Raw genomic sequence first — 19,264 nt, forward strand, 5'->3', positions numbered from 1 at the left:
TATGTAAATGGTAAGGTAGTTAAAAGCAGTTACAGAGCATTTACCTTTTACTCTGTCATACAAAGCAGGTGGATATTCTGCAGGCATTGAAAAATATTCAGTGTTTTTCCTTCTTTTACTGCAACTTTTTTACACTTTTCTTCCACAATGCACCAGTATTTTTTTCTATAACCAAAGAAATTCAACAGGGATGACCAAATCTATCTGTTTGGAGGAAACAACTCTTCCTCAGTCATACTTTCCTACTCTGGTACACCACTTCTGCAACTTGCATGGCATTAAAACAAAGCAACATCATGGGGATGTTGTATAAAAGTTTTTGTTCTCTTAGTTAATTGTGCTGATCTGCTAATATGGTTCAGACATATGGAAAGTGACAAAATGGAAAGCACAAGTATGATTTCAGATTTATGGAGAATACCAGCAGATAACTGAAATTAAAACTTTTTCCCCCAGGTTTTGGTTATCAGTCGGAGCTGGAGCTGAGAGTGGCAGAAGCTGCCAGGAGGCAGTACAACAAGCTGAAGATGCAAACCAAGGCAGAGATCCGACAAACCATCGACCAGCTGCTCGTGGGGGAGTTTATTGTAAGAAAAATTTGATGAAATGTGACATAAAATGCAGGGCGCTATGATTTCTGCGATGAAGAAAATGAAGACTGAATCAAAGAATTTGGCAATAAAAATGGAATTGGTTGTTAAAATGTGGAATATTGTGAAATTTGCTCAAATGAGGTCGAAGTTTTTGCTTTCCCAACTAAATTAAGTTAATTCAAATGAACAAGAAAAGCAGGATGGGAGTCAAAAGCGCTGCAGCTGCCTGTGTGAGTCACCTGAACTGCCAGGACTTTTATCTCCGGAAAGTCAGCGACAGCCAAGAAGCCAACATAAACACTTAAGTTGTCTAAGAAGTTTAAAAATGCCACGCATCTCTAGAAAAAAATAAAATGGCTGCTTGTTTTTGGTGAAGCGGCATAAACAAGGAGGAACGTTGTCAGAAGATGAGAGCAGCCTTTTACTCTCACTGACTCTGAAGGCTGTTCTAAAGAACGTCAGAGGGAAAAAATAGAAGTGATGTTGACAAAACTACATGTAGTAAAGACTTCTGCGTATAAAAGGAAAAGGAAAAAAAAGGATGTCTATGGCGTTAAGCTCATCTGGTTGAGCAGACGGCTCATGTAGGCTGCAGAAACCACTGCTCCTACATGCAGCTGGTTCAGATTCTAATCCCGGTCTGGAGCCGCTTGCTGCAGGTCACTCCCTCTGTCTCTGACCCCATTGCCTTTGGACCTAAAATAATAATATCTTTAATAAAATTATAATTTCCTCACATCACCATAGGAATAGACACAAACTCTCTGGAAAACATGAGGTTACAGAGTAAAACACAGAATTCAGGAGGAAAAAAAGACAGAATTTGGGAAAAATAAAACAATCTAGAAAAAAATTAAAACGGATTTCATAGGGCCCTAGAATTGTTTGGCAGTTCTTCATTAATAACCCGTGTGTTTTTCTATAGGAAAACAGTAAGCGTTGGACCATGAAACTGGACATCTGTGCACCTCAGGTGACTTTTCCTGATGACTTCCAGTCAGGTGACCCCATGCTGGTGGTGGTTGATTTAGGAAGGATTCTTCTGACAAACTCTCAAGGTAAAATAGGCAACTATTCTACACACACACACTTTAGATTTATAACTAATAGCAACTAACCACCACTATATTTTCTTTGAAGATGACAGCACAGTCAACTCAAAAGCTACTCAACCTGAGAGGGACGACATGAGTGATGATGAGTACCAGACTCCTCTGGCCACCCCACCAGAGTCTCCTCCACCTGAACTGGATACACTTTTAAAAACGCAGCTAAAAAGCCCTGAACTTCCCAGCCTCCGATCCCCGGAGGGTGCACAGGCCTACAGCAGAAAGCTGTATGAAAAATACTCCTTGTCCTTTAAGGACCTGCAGATCATGGTTGGTCGCTTTAAGGACAACTGGAAACATCTCCAGGAGAGTGAAGTAGGGCCCACACATGTGGTTGAAAAGTTTAACGTGCTGCTGCAGCTTGAGCAGAGACTGCGCTACACATCTGACCCCCAGCTGCCCGGAGCTGTGCTGTCAGGAACACTGCCGGATCTGAAGGTCCATATCAACCTAGAGAAGATGACCGCCCTGAGGAGTTGTCTCGCTAGGCTAAGCAGTTCGTCTGTGAGCCAGGGGAACCTAAGTGAAGCTAAAGGTCCTAACGTAATATCCCCTGATCCTCTCCCCCTCCGCCATGACAAGATCTTTCACAGGGAAGACAGTTCCTGGAAGCTGCAGGGTTCAGCCAAGAATCTGACTCAGAGTGTGATGACGTTAGAGCAGCACACTCGAGAAGTCCTGGTGGAGTCCCGTCTACTGTTAGCTGAATTTAACATCAACTACATGCAGCTTGGTGTAGAGAGTGATGGCCGCTACATATCTGTTCTCAAAGTCTTCGGCACAAATGCTCATTTTGTAAAGCGACCTTATGATGCTGAAGTCTCTCTGACTGTCCATGGTCTTCTCCTGGTGGACACTTTACAGACTTATGGCTCAGACTTTGACCTCCTTGTTGCTTCTCATAAGCATCTCAGTTTTGACATACCCACAGGCAGCCTTAGAGAAAGCCAGCCACCGTCTCCAGGCTCCTGTGATGGAAGGTCCCCTGAATTTCAGGGAAACCATACCGAGTTATCCTCTGATCTGCCCGCTGGTAGCGTCTTCCCGTTCACTTCCATCCTCAAAGACCAAGAAGCCCTCATTAAGCTCGAGTATCAGTTCGTGAGCTCAGACTGCCCCAGCATGAACCTCGACAGCTCCCTTCAGGTTACGAGTGTGCAGGTCAACAACTTGGATATCATTCTCAACCCTGAGACCATGGTGGAGCTACTCAAGTTCCTCCAGAAGTCTTTCCCAAAAGAAGAGAGTACTTGGTCACCATCAATGCAACAACACACTACACAGCCTTGCAATGAGGAAGACGACAGGGCTTATCAGGCCACCTATGACCAGAACAAGGAGCTAACTGTGGAGATCCACCGCCTTAACCTGCTTCTCCTTCGGACTGTGTCCACTGGCAGCTCCCTGGGCGCTGAGAAGAAAGGACTGAAGATCGCCACCGCCAGCATCACAGATACCAAGGTCAATGTTTCCCTGGGAAGCCGGTTGAACATCAGCGGTTCGCTTGGGTCCATGCAGCTCGTGGACCTGACCCAGGAGGGAGGCCGAAGCCAATTTGTAGTCAGCATCGGCAACGTGGATGACAGCTCCCCGAGTCCTGAGCGGTTAGCGTTTCTTTCCAACACACCAGAGTCTCCCACAGATGCTTTGAATTTTCGCCTCATGGAGAAATCTCAAGGCGAGTGCTCCTTGCAGCTGGAGATGGCGTCACTACACTACAACCACTCAGCCAAGTTCTTGCGGGAGCTCAGTCTGTCGGCCAATGAAGTGGAAGACAACTTCCGCTCCATGTTAAAAAGTGCTGCCACCAAAGTGTCCACAGTCCTCGCCACCAAAACCGCAGAGTACAGTGGTATGGTTTCCCTCTTTGAGACTCCCTCACGGAGAAGAACTTTGAGTCAGAGTTGGGCGTATTCATTCGAGGATGAGGAAGATGTTCCTGTGGAGGAGCCTGAATCCACCTTAGACACTTTTTTTGTGAAACTGACCCTAAATATCAGCATTGATTCTCCAGTTGTGTCCATCCCCCGTAAACCTGGACACCCTGAGCTGTTGGTTGGTCATCTGGGAAGCATAACTATCCACAATTTTCTCAATGGCCAAGACTCAGAAGGAGAGAGGCTGCAAGTGTTAGTGAAGGATATACGTCTGTACTCACTCAACACGAGTCATTTGGTTTTGAAGCGGGCACCCAGACGGGACAATGCCGACAATATGTCTCCATCCCGCCACAGCAGCGTCAGCCAAGACGAAGCACAATTCACACGTCATGACTTCTTCGAATCTCTCAGTCGGGGAAAAGGTGAGAACAAATGTTCAGTTCTTTATCGAGGTTCATTTCAAATGCCACTCTTTCACGAGATAATGCGAATAATTCAAGCATTCAGTCTCTTATTGTGGTTCACTCCCTTTTTTTTCCTTCATCAGCCTTCCACATACTGAAAGACACTACAATCCAGTTCACCCTGGAGAAAATCCCTGTTGATGAAGATGCCCAGCTGCCCTTACTCACAGCAGAGGAGCCCTACAAGAGCACAGGGCAACTGAGGGTTCAGGGCCAATTTGTCAACCCTGTTCAGGTACAGTCTGCAGCTACTAGTCTTTGTTTTAAGACAATAAAACCAGTCCCCAATAAATCACTTGTTACAACCAGATTTTACTGTTAGTTAACTCATTAAGTTTAGCCTCCTCTATCTGGTTTAATGCACAGGAAAGGAGAATAATTATTGGTGAAGATGTAGAGACATAAAGACATTTTACACATAACCAGAAATTCTGCACACCTAAAGACATAAAAAACTTGAGAAACAAAATACACTAATATGCTTGAAATATACCAAAGTAATCTAAACACAAAAGCAATTAAAATATTAAAAAGAACCGACTTAGATACAAAGTAAGTCAAAATACACAAAAATAAATGAAAAGTCTAAAACATTTTAAAAGACTGAAATACACTAAAAGAAATTAAGAGGCTAAAATACATTAAAAGTCAAACAGAGACCAGATCATTTTTATACTGTGCTAAAAACCAATGATTTTGAACAAGTGTCCAGAGTGGGGGCCAGTTTGACCTGTGAGGGGAGCTCATTTCACAGTTTGGGTGCCAGAACTGAAAAAGCTGGATCAGCTCTGGTTAGGATCTCATCTGTAGACCCCAGTGCCCTTGGTGGAGTGTAATGTTCTAAAATGCCTGACATGTAAGTTAAGGCCAGTCTGTTTAGTGATTTAAACAGGAAAATTATAAAATGAATTCTAAAATTGCCACACAAACATTTCTGACCAGCCCAGCATTTCACGCTGTCAGATGTGATGGAGTCAGTCGTTTAGTCATACTTTACACCTGCTTATGTACAACCCTTCCTGATGTATCATCCTCTGCTCTGGAGCTGTGTGACACTGACAAGAGAACAGTGTGGGTGGAGGATGCACTTTTCATACCAAAAGCAGCAAAAAGTGCTTTAAATATTAAAAACATCAAATTATGCACATTTAAAATAGAACACAAGCCTTCACACAAACACAAGTATCTAACATAACAAGACACACTTAATCCTACTCTGTCTCTCTTTCACACACAGCAGATTTACACCCATATCCTCCGAACTTCTCACCCCCCTCTGTACAAACATAAACCCCAATCCCTAGTTTTTGAATATAAATATAAAAACAGAAATATAAATAAGCATCTAGCTTGACGCTGCCAGCCCATCCATAGCCATAGAGGCCATGGGTGGGCAGGGCATCCATCTCCCCTGCGCAAGACCTGATTTCGAATCCCACAGAGGACGAATATTAACACTTTAGGCAAGACCCTTAACGCTACTGCCTAACCACCTTTCACCTCTGAGAAAAGCATCTGCGAAATGCAAAATATAAAAACTGTGTTCTTGGGTAAAACAAAACAATAAAAACAGAATGGAAAAAATATATATATATTTATTTGTATTTAAATAAATAAGTACACAATTGGATGATTATTTAAAAAAATGTGTAAATAAAAAACAAAGCATGTTAGATTACAGCCTTCAGGTTATGATGCAGCTTATAAATTCAGCACCACATAACCTTTAGATCCGAGGTCTAACTGGACAGAATAAATTAAAACATGAATGAAAACTGTTTAATTACTGTCTGATTATTAATTATTGTATATTTGGCTTGTGTGGCAGGTGTTCCTGTGCAAGCCTGTGTATGAGCAAGTTCTGCAGACGTTGGATAATTTGTCCCTGATTGAAGAGCAGCGTGTCACACCCAGCCAGCCGCCCACTCCTCCTCCACCTACGCCCTCTTCCACCAGACCCCATTGCTTTCCTGACCCCCAGGGGGGGCTGTTTGCCAGGGACCCTCCCAGTATCAGCTTCTCCCATGTGTCCCTTTCCTCTCCTTTGTCTCTTCAGTCTCCGAATCCTGCTCTCTCTCCTTCGTTTACTCAGCTAAAAGTCACCTTACATGTTGCAGAGCTGCAGGTCCAGCTCAGTGCTGATCTGACTCAGGGCTCCCAGGGCTTAGTCAGTGTCCGTTTCCAAGATTTGGAGGGAGACTTTACCAAAGATCACCCCCACTTACTGGGAGTGCAGCTGGCTCTGCGTGCCCTCTTAATGGAAGATCTCCTGGAGCAAAACCCTGAGTCGAAATACAAATACTTGATGGTGTCTCGTGGAGCTCCCAAACCCTCCACCTTCAGTCCAAAGGAGTATCTTTCCCAAAGCTGTCCGTCAGCATCAAATGCTCTTTTTCCAGACATGCCCCGCTCACTGCCTGCCCACATCGAGGAGGCCAAAAACGTTTTCCAGCTCTACCAGAGGCACCCCAGCACCCCTTCATCCAGCAGTCGCAAGTCCAAGAGGGAGCCAGACTTCCCCAGCACACCACCTCCTTCTCCTACGCACCAAAGGTCCTCTCCTCAGCCACCCCCGGACTTTGATGACTCGTTAGTTCATATAAACGTGCTGCTGGTGGACCAGAACCACCCAGAGTTCAAAACTCGCTACGGCAGCGTGGGGCGAAGTGTTGACGTGGACTTTAACTGCCTGGATGTTCTGATCACACTGCAGACGTGGGTGGTCATTCTGGACTTCTTTGGGATCGGCTCCACGGCCAATAATCACGCTGTGAAGGTGCCGATGTCACCACAAACTGTGCCGGGACACTCGTTATATGAAGCAGACATGAGCGAGGAAGAGGCAGCACAGCCCGTCAACACAAAAGTGGACCTGAAAGTGAGTTGCATGGGTTATTTATTTATTTATTTTATTTTGTTTGTTGATGCTTTTAGTTGCAGGTCTTAAATTTAACCAACACTTTCTGTGATTTCATTTGTAGGTTCATTCTTTGTCTCTCGTACTGAACAAGAAAATCAATGAGCTTGCCAGAGCAAGTGTGTCCAAATTATCTGCTCACCTGGAAATGCTAGGTGCGTATTCTTTAATAAAACAACCCTCCTTTACACCGGGGCTGGGAGATATGGCCCCCAAAAAAACACAAAAAAAATCCCCCAAAATCTCAGATTTTTTCAAACCAAATTCATTTTTCCAATTCTAATCAACTTTTTACTTTTCTGAAACTACTCATAAAATGTTCACGTTATGGAACTTTTGGATGGAATTGAGGTAAAAAAGTAAAAAGTTGATGCTACATTGATATATCAATGAATGTAGGACATGTAAGTAGAATAATGCAATACTAATTCCTACATCTCAAACAATTTATTGAAACAAAAGCTAGTAGTGTTGGGTATACCACACTGTGTTAGGTTGGGTCTTGGTCTGATGATGCCAAAATGTGAACAGGATGATGAAGAAGGCTGTTTAGATACAAGCTGCCATTGAACCAAAACATTTAGTGGTTAGTTCATGGTTCAGACACTTATTTCTTGTGGTTAATCATCTTGCCAGAAAACATCAAAAAGTTACCAATAAAGTCTGGATTTTCCACCGTACATGAAGCCACAGTGTCTTTAGCGCCATGCAACGCAACTGCACTCATGATCTCTTTCCACCAGGCCTCTTTCTGATTATGGTTGCCCCTAAAGCCCTGTTTCCACCAACCGGTCCGGTTCAGTACACATTTTTTTAAGCTTCCTCAGACAAAAACTGGGAACGGTACCAGAATATCTAACCCGAATCAACCCACTTCTTTAGGACCCTTGTATGTGGGTCCTACTCTTAAGCTTCGTTTCCACCTACAGATGCAGGATGGACAGTTAGGGTGCAGATATAGATTGTAGACTGTAATCTCGTTGCATTTCCACAGCCAACCGTAACCTCACCTGAGAGGCGGAGTATCAGCTGGATAGTGATAGATGCCTAAATAACGTGATAACATGACGCCATCAAAGCGCAGCGCCTCCCTAATGTATGACCTAAACATGATTCAGAAACAAAGGAGGAGGATGGAGGTCATCCATCAGTTTGTGTTCTTTCTTCTTGGCGGTGCTTCATAGCGCCATTTTAAACAGAGACTTATTCAACAAAAAGAAAAACAAGGAGCCATTTCTGGTTTGTTTTTATGCCAGGTCGCACGGGAAGTGACTTTTTTTTTTTCTTCAACCAATCAACGGATTGCAGCGTGTCGAGCTCCACCCTTTTGGGTCAGGTCAATTAGATTGGTACCCCAACGGAAGGGTCCCAAAAAAGTAGGACGAGTTGGGTCGGATATTAGGGTACCCTTCTCAGTTGTCCTGTGTGGAAACGCAAAAAGACTGCATGTTGACCCGCCCTCCCCGACCCGCACCCGTTGGTGGAAACGAGGCTTTACTGGTTTGAACCAAAAAGGTGGAGCTTGACACATTGCAATCCACTGATTGGTTAAAAGAATCATCAATTCTTGTGCAACTCGTCCCTAAGAACAAAGCGGCAACAGCACCATGTTTAAATATAAAGTGGATTTTTGTTGTTTAAATCCATGTCAAGAAGAAAGTACATAACCTGCTGGAGGACCTTCCTCCTTTGTTTCTGTCGTGTTTTTCTTCGTTAAAAAAAAATCTGTATTTTCATAAAAAACAAATAGTTATAAACGGCTAATTTTAAAAGGTATGAAATGGATTTATGGCCCAGCCCTGCCACAAACCATCCCTCATTTTACTTGATGAGGCAGATTTGTCCAAATAAATAGTGAATGTTGTTTTATCCTGTGATGTTCCAGACGGTGACTTGGCCGTACACGGCACCTTAGGAAGTTTGTCCCTGAGTGACCTGACGCCACACGGTGACCTGTACAGAGAGCGCTTCACCACACAGGGAGGGGATGCGCTCGTTTTCAACGTTTTTAAGTATAATTCACACTCTGAACAGAATGTAGGAGCCTAATGGAAAATTACTCTGTTTGCAGTGAACTTAACTTTTTTTTCCATGAAGGTACGACCAGCCTGATCCTGACCTGAAACGGGACTGTGACATCAGGGTGTCTCTTCAGATGGCGTCGGTTCAGTACGTCCACACCCAGCGCTTCCAGGCTGAGGTGGTAGCCTTCATCCAGCATTTCACACAGCTGCAGGATGTGCTCGGCAGGCAGAGGGCCGCGATGGAGGGCCAGGCTGTGAGTGCTACCTGCTATCATTGAACAGATGCTGATGTTGTACAGCAGGACTATTTAGTTTAGTTCAGTTTATTTAAATCTTTCTTGATATAATGCAATAAAAACACATAAAACACAATCCAAATACAAGAATGAAAAGGAGCAGAAAGAATCCTACCCCTTTCTAAACTAATCTTTTTTAACACAACAATTTAATCTAAATACATACAAAATAAAAACCAACCAAACAAGTGTAAAATAAAATAAATCTAATATAACCTCTCACTTCTACCTGACAAGGCTTGCATCATTTTAAAGCATCACAATACAACAGAAGAACCATTAAAACATATATTATTCAATAAATTAACTTTAACCCTCTTTTTTAATATATTAATTGATTTAGCTTCTTTTCCACCCTGTTCCAGATTACTCCATTAGCTAATTTCTTCTGTGCATTAAATGTCATTTGTAAAATACAGTAATCCACTTACATCTGCAAAACCTCTGCAGATGATCCAGAACCCAGCAGTACGTCTGGTCTTCAGCAAGCCCAAAAGAGCTCATGTCACTCTGCTGCTAATCGCTCTTCAATGGCTTCCAGATGCAGAGTGCATCGAATTCAAAGCTCTGCTTCTGGCTTACAAAACAATAACCCAAACGGCTCCTGTCTGTTTTCACTCCTTAATCCCAGGCTACACTCCCTCTCCAGTGAAAGACGCCTATTGCTCCCACCACAACGTGGCACCAAATCGTTAGCTAGACTCGTTTCCTCTGTTGTTCCCCGGTGGTGGAATGATCTACCTAACTCCATCTGATCCGCAGAGTCCTTATCTACATTTAAGAGCAAACTAAAGATTCAGGGGTTTAAGTAGCATATCCACACTTAGCTTAACTCTTCTACTCATTGGAATGAGTTAGAAAGATTCGTCCAGCTCTTTGGCTCAACTCAACACAGAATAAGCTGCGTGCACTTATGCCCAAGATGATGCTGTGTGATGAAACTGTGATCTCATAATTAAACAAAGGACTATTATATATATGTGTATATATATATATATATATATATATATATATATATATATATATAAGCAAAAAAAGCACTGCCTCTAGCACTACATGACAGCACCTGGGTCCACCTGGACTCACAGCAGTCTGACTACCTCTTAATTATGATGTCATATCCTGTTTGATTTCTTGCTTGTGTTCTTCTTACTCAGATGTAAGTTGCTTTGGATAAAAGTGTCTGCTAAATGACTGTAGAATAGATTGTGGCACAATCAATGCGTTATATAACATCATTCATGCTGTCTTATTAAGGAACTCTTTGACTTTGGTAATTGGTTTAGATTTTTTTATTTTTATGTGATTTTTATATGTGATTTCCAGGTTAAACCTGAAACATTAACCAGAACACCTGAGAACTTTTTGACACCATCTAGATCAATTGGATTGTCTTTACTTTTGTCTTTATTACTGAAAATTGTGTAATATGTCTTTTCCCAATTCAGTGACTATTTATTTTTGTCAAACCACCTTTCAAGTTTTCAATCTTTCTCTTGTCTTGAGGGACGGTGTCCTGCAGGTTTTAGATGCTACTCTGGTCCAACACACCTGATTCAAATTAAATGGATCCAACAGCTTGTTGTCAGGTCCTGCACAATGACCCATTAGAGTCAGGTTCGTTGAGGCAGGGAACATCTAAAACCTGCAGAACAGTGGCCCTAATGGGGCAGAGCGGAATAGACCTGGTACAGTCTGCTAATTTAGTTTTTCTTTAAGAGACCTCCTTTTGGTTTATTTAACTTTTTCTGCATTCAGGTGCGTGACCATCCACAGCGGGCATCCAGGGTCCTGCTGGATATTGAGGCCGGTGCCCCGGTCATCGTCATCCCCGAGAGCTCACAGTCGCCGAGGGTGATCGTAGCGAACCTCGGTCAGCTGAGGGTACAGAACTGCTTCCTGCAAGCTGGAGCTCATGGGACATTTTCCCTCCGAGACAAGGTAGAGAAACTCACCATGGCTCATGCCTTTTTCCCCTCTCTGGTGAGTCACACGGCCGTGCTCCCAACCGTTCTGCCACCTAACTTCACTGGATTCATTTATGCATTTCATTGTATGACAAAAGATACCTAAAATATCTGCCAAAAACAAAACAAAAATATAATTTTAAGGAATAATTTTCACCATCTTCTGGTTTTAATTGTTTAACTAGTTTGAATCTGATATGAAATGTTAAATGAAAACAGTTTTGCCTGATATTTAATTGAAGATTGTGAAGTATCTGTTACTAACAAGGTGTTAGTTTTACCTTTAAGTCAGGGATTCCCCAACCCCGGTCCTCAAGGCCTACTATCCTTCAGACTTCCGATATTACCCTGCTTTAACACACCTGACTCAAATTAATGGCTCAATAGCAGACTTGTGCATAGCTTGTCAGAGATCCAGGTGTGTTGCAGCAGGGAAACATCTAAAATCTGCAGGATAATGAGCCTGGAGTCCCAGGGTTGGAGATCACTGGTTAAAGTCATATATTTAAGGGTCTTTTCATACCTGAACCAAGCTGCATGATTTTGTTATGTTAACTGAATCTGGTCAGATCTGGTTTAATAATCACACTAAGGAACTGCTGATTAGATGACTTATTGGAGGATGTGGGGCGCTGTCATGACTGAATGAACAGAGAACATCACAGTAAACATCGCCTTTTTATCTAAGAACACAGAAAATGCAGATAAGGATTTTTAATGTGACTTGTTTTAATGTTCTTGAACAATGGTCTAAAGAATCGGCTCCCCACAGTAGGTGGACACTCAGCGGGCGCTCATTTAGGTCCTGTCTTGGTCTCTAGGTTTCGGTTTGGGTTTCTGTTGTCTGTTTCTTAGTGTCTGGTCTTATTTCCTGTTGTAGGTTTATTCCTTTCTGTAGTCTTTTGCTGATTGTCTCACCTGCTGCTCATTTCGTAATTGGTTCCTTGTTATTTAGACTCTTGGTTTTTATTTAATCTCTTTAATCTTGTTGGATCATTTTTATGGCACTTTCTCTTCTTGGTGTCACGTTATTCTTACAGTGGATTGTCAGTAGTTTTTGGGAATGTCTGATCATTAAAACTCCAGAGTTCATAACCTGCCTTCGCTATTCTCCATTTCCTTACTTCTTCACCTTGGCTTATGGTCCTCCTTAAAGTCCCTGGTTGGACCCCTTTTCACCCCAGAACTGCCTTAATTCTTGGTGTCATAGATTCAACAAGGTGTTAGAAACATTCCTCAGAGGTTTTGCAGGATAGATCTATGCTTTCATGATGTTTCCACCAAATTCTGAGCCTACCATATGAAGTGGAGCTGAAATCCGACCTCAGACATCAACCAGACGTTCTGGTCCAGACAGCTGCTGCTCACTGGATATTTTCTCTTCTTCAGACCGTTGTCTGTAAACCCTGGAGATGGTTGTGTGTGAAATCCCAGTAAATACTCAGACCAACAACCATGCCAGGTTCACAATCAATTAAATCCCCTTTCTTCTTCATTCTGATGCTCAGTTTAAACTTCAGCAAGCTGTCTTCACCTTGTCTACATGACTAAACGTATTGATTTGCTGCCATGTGATTGGCTGACTATATATGTGTGTTAAGAAGTAATTGAATAGGTAGAGCTGATAAAATGGACCGTAAGTGTATTTTCCTTTGGTTGTGAAAATAAGTTTTTGGGACGTCTTTGAATTGAACCATTTCTCTATACCATATTAAAAACATCTTCACCAGACATGATCTGAAACCGTGTTTCTGTTGGACCTAAAACACTGCTGGACAGTTTAGTCTGGACCAGATTTCCAAAGAATTTACACTTTGGGTGCGAAAGGACCCTAAACATAATGTTCTTTTTAAAGAAACAAAACATGTGACGTCACAACTAATTTTAAAAACAGTCTAACATGAAACTCATGCAGGAACTTGAAGCTCCTGAGAAAAGAGAGGTCAGTGAATGCATCAGTTTATAGTGCATGATGAAGTGAAAAATAAGTTGGGTTAATAACAAACTGAAGATCATATAGTGAAAAAAATGAGGAAAAGTGCTTTTAAGGATTTTGAAATGACACGAACATATGAGTAGTACATGCATCAGTCTTTCTTTTTTCTATTTCAGTATTTTCTTAGTCTCTTTGATAAATCATATCCCAGTTTTAATGAATTTCTCATGGAAAACAGCTCACAGTTTTATGTTTTGCTTTAGTTTTATGTTTAAATCAGGACCAGGCTTCTATGGAACACTGGTTTAATGACTTCCTGGTCTTTCATATACACTTTGTGGTGTTTTTGTTGTTTTTGTGTGAAGAACATTTTTCTGCATGGAAATTCATACAAGGAACCGTCTCACTACAAGGTACACCTGCATGTTTTGCTTTGCTGTGAGAAGGATTTGTACTGCTTTGTGATATCTCAGAATCTCTTATGAGTGATTGCAGTGTAATGAACTGAGCCAACTTCTGCAGCTTCTTGATCATGTTTGCAGTGTGTGATGTCTGCAAATGGGTCACATTTGCTAAAATACTCTTACAGCAAAGGGACAACATGAAAAGGCCATTTTGTATCCAGGAAGCAGGGATGTCTAACTCTGGTCCTGGAGGGCCGCTCTCCTACAGGTTTTAATGTTTCCCTGCTCCAGGTGTGTTGGAGAGGGGAACATCTACAGGACAGCAGCCATCAAGGACCAAAATCAGAAATCCCAGTCCATTTCTCTCCAGGACTTCTTGATGTTGCAATTACAACTACAGTAGTATTAAATTCAGTCAGTCCTTGGAACTTTACTTCTGTGTCTTTTGTAGGGCTGCAACGATTAGTCGACGTTTTCGACAATAGTCAACAATAAAAATAGTCAACAACGAATTTAGCCGTCGACTATTGTCGGCAAAAAAACAAACAAGAAAAACAAAAACTACAGAGTGAGACATCGTCTTCTAATCCTATCTCTGCTGAGAGTTGCACATGCGCAATGAAGTCCGCCAGGGGAAAAAAATGGTGGCAGACCAGGGAGGAGAAACCGCGGCGGAGATCGTTAAAAGTCTGGGATAACTTCACGTTAAACTTACAAAATAAATTACATACATGTGAGATTTGTAAAGCGGACCTTGTGTACCACGGAAGTACGTCTGAAATGCTCGAACATTTAAAGAGGAGGCACGTCGGACTTACTTAACAACCTCATGCAAGATTTCAAAGCTGAAAGTGAAATAAGATCTATATATCTATATATAATAATCATGAGCTACATAATCCGATTGGGTGACTAGTCGTTTTAATAGTCGGTGACTAATCGACCATCAGAGTAGTCATTAGTTGCAGCCCTAGTCTTTTGGCATCTCATACAAAGACTAAACTTACATTATGTTTTTGGTTAGGATTATATTTCCATTTATCCCATTTATCTAAAGTAAAATTATTTTCTGCACAGGAGAAGCTGTCACATTCTGTTCACAGTGTTTGTTGATATATATGGAAATCAAACATCTTGATGTCTTTATTTGATTTAGCAAGGCTAGCAGCAGCAGGATAGGAGAGATGCCCACCTGCTAGCCAAGTTGACCAATTTTCATGTCAGGTAACATAATGAAAATAATGTGACAGCTTCCTATTTAATAAATAAATTGAAGATTTATGTAGTAATATGAAAATGAAATATAATTCTAACTGAAAAAAATGTAACAAAGTTTGATTCATACAAATCTTTTCGAGTCCTTTTCCAGTGTTGTCATGATGCAGCGAAGCAGCTAATCAGGATGACTTTTCTGAGCCTGTGATTGGTTGGAATTGTGGCACATTTATAGAGCTACATCAAGTTGAGCGAGTGTGTTGACAAAACTGATCAGACGTTCACCGAGAGCGTGCACACAGGTGTGTGGTAGCAGGCAGGGGAGAGAACAAGGAGGGAGAAGATGAATAATATTAAAGGAAAGTTTGATTGTTGCACATCCACACATAAAGGAGCAAACACGGAAATTATTTTGTGTGTACAGAATACATTTTTGTTGACTCGGATTAAGTTATTCTTTGCACAAAACTCTTTTCTGCTCATAATGTGACTGATGTGCTTGCAAAAAAAATTTGTCTATGCTCAGAATGTCAAGAATGAGGTACAATAATAAACTCCTTAAATAATAAATCACAATAATAAGTTTCCTGGTTTAAACCTGTCTAGACGCTGATGCTTGATACTTATAGTTAAATAAGATTTGTTTCTGGCTTTGTAAATTAATTTAAGTCATCACAAGATGTCAAAAGCTTCCACTACACCATCAGGAGCCCTGGAGGCTTCTTCTGTGGTGTCTTTGCTCATGGTTAAGACTAAAAAAAAACAAATAAAGATGCACCAATACCACATTTTTTCCAAACATTTGAATACTTCCAATACTGAATACCAAAATAAGTACTCATAAATCCCTTTACAGTTCACTGGATAAGTGGATGGAACAGAATGTCCAGCGTGACAACTGAGTTGTGTGATATATCAGTGGGTCATGCTGAGGCCATCTTCTAAAGCAGGGATCTCCAACTCCGGTCTTCGTGAGCTACTGTCCTGCAGGTTTTGGATTCTACCCTGATGCAACACACCTGACTCAAATCACTGGGTCATTAACAGGCTTGTGCAGAGGTGTGTTGTAGTAGGAGACATCTAAAACCTGCAGGACAGTAGCTCACGAGGACCGGAGTTGGAGACTCCTGCTCTAAATGTAAGGCTTGAAAACTGTCTGAATTTTCATAAATAAGGAGGACAAAGTGGTTTTTGGTGAAATATGTTCACAACTGTGACAAAGCACCTATATGTCCAAAATCAGCTTCTCACACAGAGATGATGCCAAATTTGGATTTTTAATGAGTAATAACTTTGTTGTTTATGTGATTAAAAAATTTATGTTTAAATTCCACTAATTCATTTCTTTGCATTAGCATAACTGAATACCGAGTACAAGTTCATGCACATAGTTTTGGACTGATACTGATGCTGGTATTGGTGCATCCCCAAAAAAAACCCTTCACTGAATATCCTTCCTGCCTGCTGCTGTTCCAGCAGAGTTGATACAAAAACAGTAGAAAAACTAAAAGCTGGGTCTGATGACACAGTTTGCAGCGACTTGGAAACTCATTTTCACTCCAACTAGACAAATCACAGTTGTGAGTGGAAGTCCACAATTTGATGATTTTTATGATTTTGAGTACATCCTATTCTATAAGAGTTCAGAGAGGAAACAACAGGAGAGAATAACTTTATCCTTGTTAACACTTTTATCATGAAAACGGTCTGAGATTTTACTCATGAGAAAGAGTTTGCCATAAATTTAGTCAAGGATTATTTACAAAACGTGTTTTAAATAAGTTTTTTATAATATTTATTTATTTATTTGTTTTTTTTTATGTTTATTCAGCTACAAAGTTTACTCAATCATTCACTGGAACAGTGTTGTTTACCTCAGTTTCCAACCAAATAAGCTCTGCGTTGGTTTTTTGATGTTTTGAAGTGGTAAATTGTTGAATTGTACTTGACTGTGTGCTGTCTGATGTTGGTTTGACCATTTCCTTTTTAGAAACCCAGACTTCTTATGAGGAGTATTTTGTTTAAGTGAGCGATCTAGTTCAGAACGGTCCTCCAAAATTGTAGAAGTGATGGACAGTATGCAATCAGACACCATATCCTTGTTTGAGATGATCTTTTTATTTTGTGATGATGCGGTTTTGAACAGCATGTCATGTGCACACTCTGCATATGATGACTGGATGTCTGCCCTTTGTTTTTTTTTATTTAAAAAAGGAGCGTGTGAGGAGTGCAGCAGGGAAGAGCAATGAGCCAGAGAAGCCCAGAAGTTTCCCCTCCAGCGCCTCGTCAACTACAGGGTTCACCCTTGGCAGGCCTCATTTTCCAGACACAGGCAGGATCCCTGAAGAGGAGGAGGACCCTCAGTACTCAGGTTAGCTGCAAAGACTATTTAAAATGAGTAGATGGACTTCCCAAGCCTGACTTCTCTTTCACAGGTGGTGCTTAGTTTACTTAAATTTGATTGCAGCTCTGTTGCATCTCCTGTTTCTACTCAGTCTTTTGCAGAGTGTAGAGATTGACACCTATAACTTAGTATTGTAATGTGAGAATTTTCTGAATCAGAACTTGTGAGCTTTCCAAGCTGTAGTCAGGAATTGTGCAGCGATAGCTGCAGAGAAGAGCTGGAAATCTTAAATTGAACTGTAAAGCTGCTGGTTTCTCCTCCCTCTAGAAGAGCATGTGTGTCTGTTGGACTGCATGGCCTTGGACCTGCAGGAGATGGATATCTTTGCTGCAGAACGTCTTCCCTGTCATCCATGGGACGGTGGTGGGAAATCAGAACCCTCCGACCTCATCTTTCCTTCCTACTCTGTGCGTCGAACTGGAGACAACCTGCTGAAAGACTGCTGCCGCCTCAAGCTCAAAGTGGAGCGCAACCTGGACAGGTACGCCCTGCCTGAGGCCAGTCAGCTGTGTGCTGCAGTCTCTTCTTTATTCTAACATCGTTTTAAAAGAGCCATCAGCCCCTGAGGTTGGCAATGAGAGCCCCCTAACATTTTCTCTGTGCTGCAACATCTTATTTACACGATGATGTTCCTGAAATGAAGAGAGACAGTAGAATTGTTCCTGATGGTGGTGTTAGTCAGACAGAAACTAATTCCCACTCCATGTTGTCAGGGAGCTGAGCCACGCTGTGCCAGACATGTCCATCCACAGCAGCCTGTCGTCGGTGCACTGCTCTCTGGACATGAAGCACTACCAGCTGATCAGAGGCCTGCTGGAGAACAACCTCGGGGAGCCTATTGAGGAATTCCTGAGACCCTACAACCTGCAGGACCCCAGCGGCTATGTGAGCAGGAGGCAGCCACACACAGATTAACATATCTGTTATACATACATACATATCATATAAGTCAAAACATGGATGACTGTGAAGAAACTCTCTGTTTTCCCCACTTTGCAAACCGGTGTTGTCTGTCTCTCCAGACGGTGTTAAGTGGAGATGTGTACACCAACCTGTCATTCCTGGTGGATATGATGGACGTCAGTCTGGAGCTTCTGGACAACCCGACGCCCACTGAGCACAGTGGCTCATTAGCAAGGTGAGGCTTCTGTGGGTCCTCACTAGGCATGGGTCTGTATAAAATTCAGATTTTATAACTTTGCCTCAAAATTAGCGCCCTAAAATGTGTTATTACTGATATTTATAGATAGAAACAATAACTCTTTTCCATTGAGAAAAGCTGAACAAAGCCCAGACATCTGAATGTAAATAAATCTTTCTGTAAGAAAAGTAAAGTGTATGCTCCTCTTTCTAAACCTCTAACTCCCCACAGTGAAGTGAGCTGGATGTTTTAAAGTGCCGAAAGTAAAAGAGATGCTAACTGAATGTTTTCTTTTGACTCGTCTCACAAAGGTTTGACTTCATGAAATCTAAGCTGCTCTTTGAGAGTTTTTCCAACGGATCCAAGTCTGTCAACCTGGTGTCTCACTCCCTGCTGGCATATGACACTCGCTACACCGGGCTGCAGAAAAGTGCTGATGGGGCCAGACACAACGTGTTCGACTGCATTCTCCAGCCCTCTAAAACGGGTACTAACCGGGCATCTCTGCAGCTGGAGCTGCACTACAGGTAACTCTGTGCACGAAAGAATATTTGAACCACTAAAGCATTTCCAAACTTAGATTTTCACCAAGGTCATGTTCCGCCTTCCCGCAGGTCCACCCGAGACTCGTCCTGCTTCACAATGGTCCTCAATAACCTCAGGGTCTTTCTCATTTTTGACTGGCTGCAGCTGGTGCGGGACTTTCTGCGCATGCCAGCCGAGAAGACGGCAGGCGGCGCAGAGTCTCGACAGCGCTGGCCCAGTAACACCAGCACCGACTCGGGCTGCACCGGGGCTGTCATGCCAAAGACAGTGAAGAGTGGAGTGGTCACCAAGAGGTCTACTGTGCCGGTCAACCAGGACCGCTGCCTGGAGCTGAAGCTCAACGTTACAGGTGAGACCGGATCCAGCAA

At 42.2% G+C, this 19,264-nt stretch overlaps 1 protein-coding gene across 5 annotated transcripts in view; it reads left to right on the plus strand.

Annotated features, from left to right (window-relative positions):
• The window catches only part of vps13d (vacuolar protein sorting 13 homolog D), a 71,170-nt gene that overhangs the window by 19,840 nt on the left and 32,066 nt on the right, over positions 1-19,264 (plus strand). For all 5 annotated transcript variants that reach the window (XM_042002960.1, XM_042002961.1, XM_042002963.1 and 2 more), the window contains exons 17-31: positions 457-587; positions 1,519-1,651; positions 1,734-4,004; positions 4,130-4,281; positions 5,875-6,924; positions 7,028-7,118; positions 8,849-8,975; positions 9,061-9,241; positions 11,042-11,224; positions 17,020-17,176; positions 17,477-17,690; positions 17,923-18,094; positions 18,232-18,347; positions 18,662-18,877; positions 18,965-19,245. In XM_042002960.1, the coding sequence (XP_041858894.1) occupies positions 457-587; positions 1,519-1,651; positions 1,734-4,004; positions 4,130-4,281; positions 5,875-6,924; positions 7,028-7,118; positions 8,849-8,975; positions 9,061-9,241; positions 11,042-11,224; positions 17,020-17,176; positions 17,477-17,690; positions 17,923-18,094; positions 18,232-18,347; positions 18,662-18,877; positions 18,965-19,245 (5,475 nt within the window). The remainder of the gene's footprint in view (positions 1-456; positions 588-1,518; positions 1,652-1,733; positions 4,005-4,129; positions 4,282-5,874; positions 6,925-7,027; positions 7,119-8,848; positions 8,976-9,060; positions 9,242-11,041; positions 11,225-17,019; positions 17,177-17,476; positions 17,691-17,922; positions 18,095-18,231; positions 18,348-18,661; positions 18,878-18,964; positions 19,246-19,264) is intronic.

This window comes from Melanotaenia boesemani, chromosome 13 (genome assembly GCF_017639745.1).
Source record: "Melanotaenia boesemani isolate fMelBoe1 chromosome 13, fMelBoe1.pri, whole genome shotgun sequence".
NCBI lineage: Eukaryota > Metazoa > Chordata > Actinopteri > Atheriniformes > Melanotaeniidae > Melanotaenia > Melanotaenia boesemani.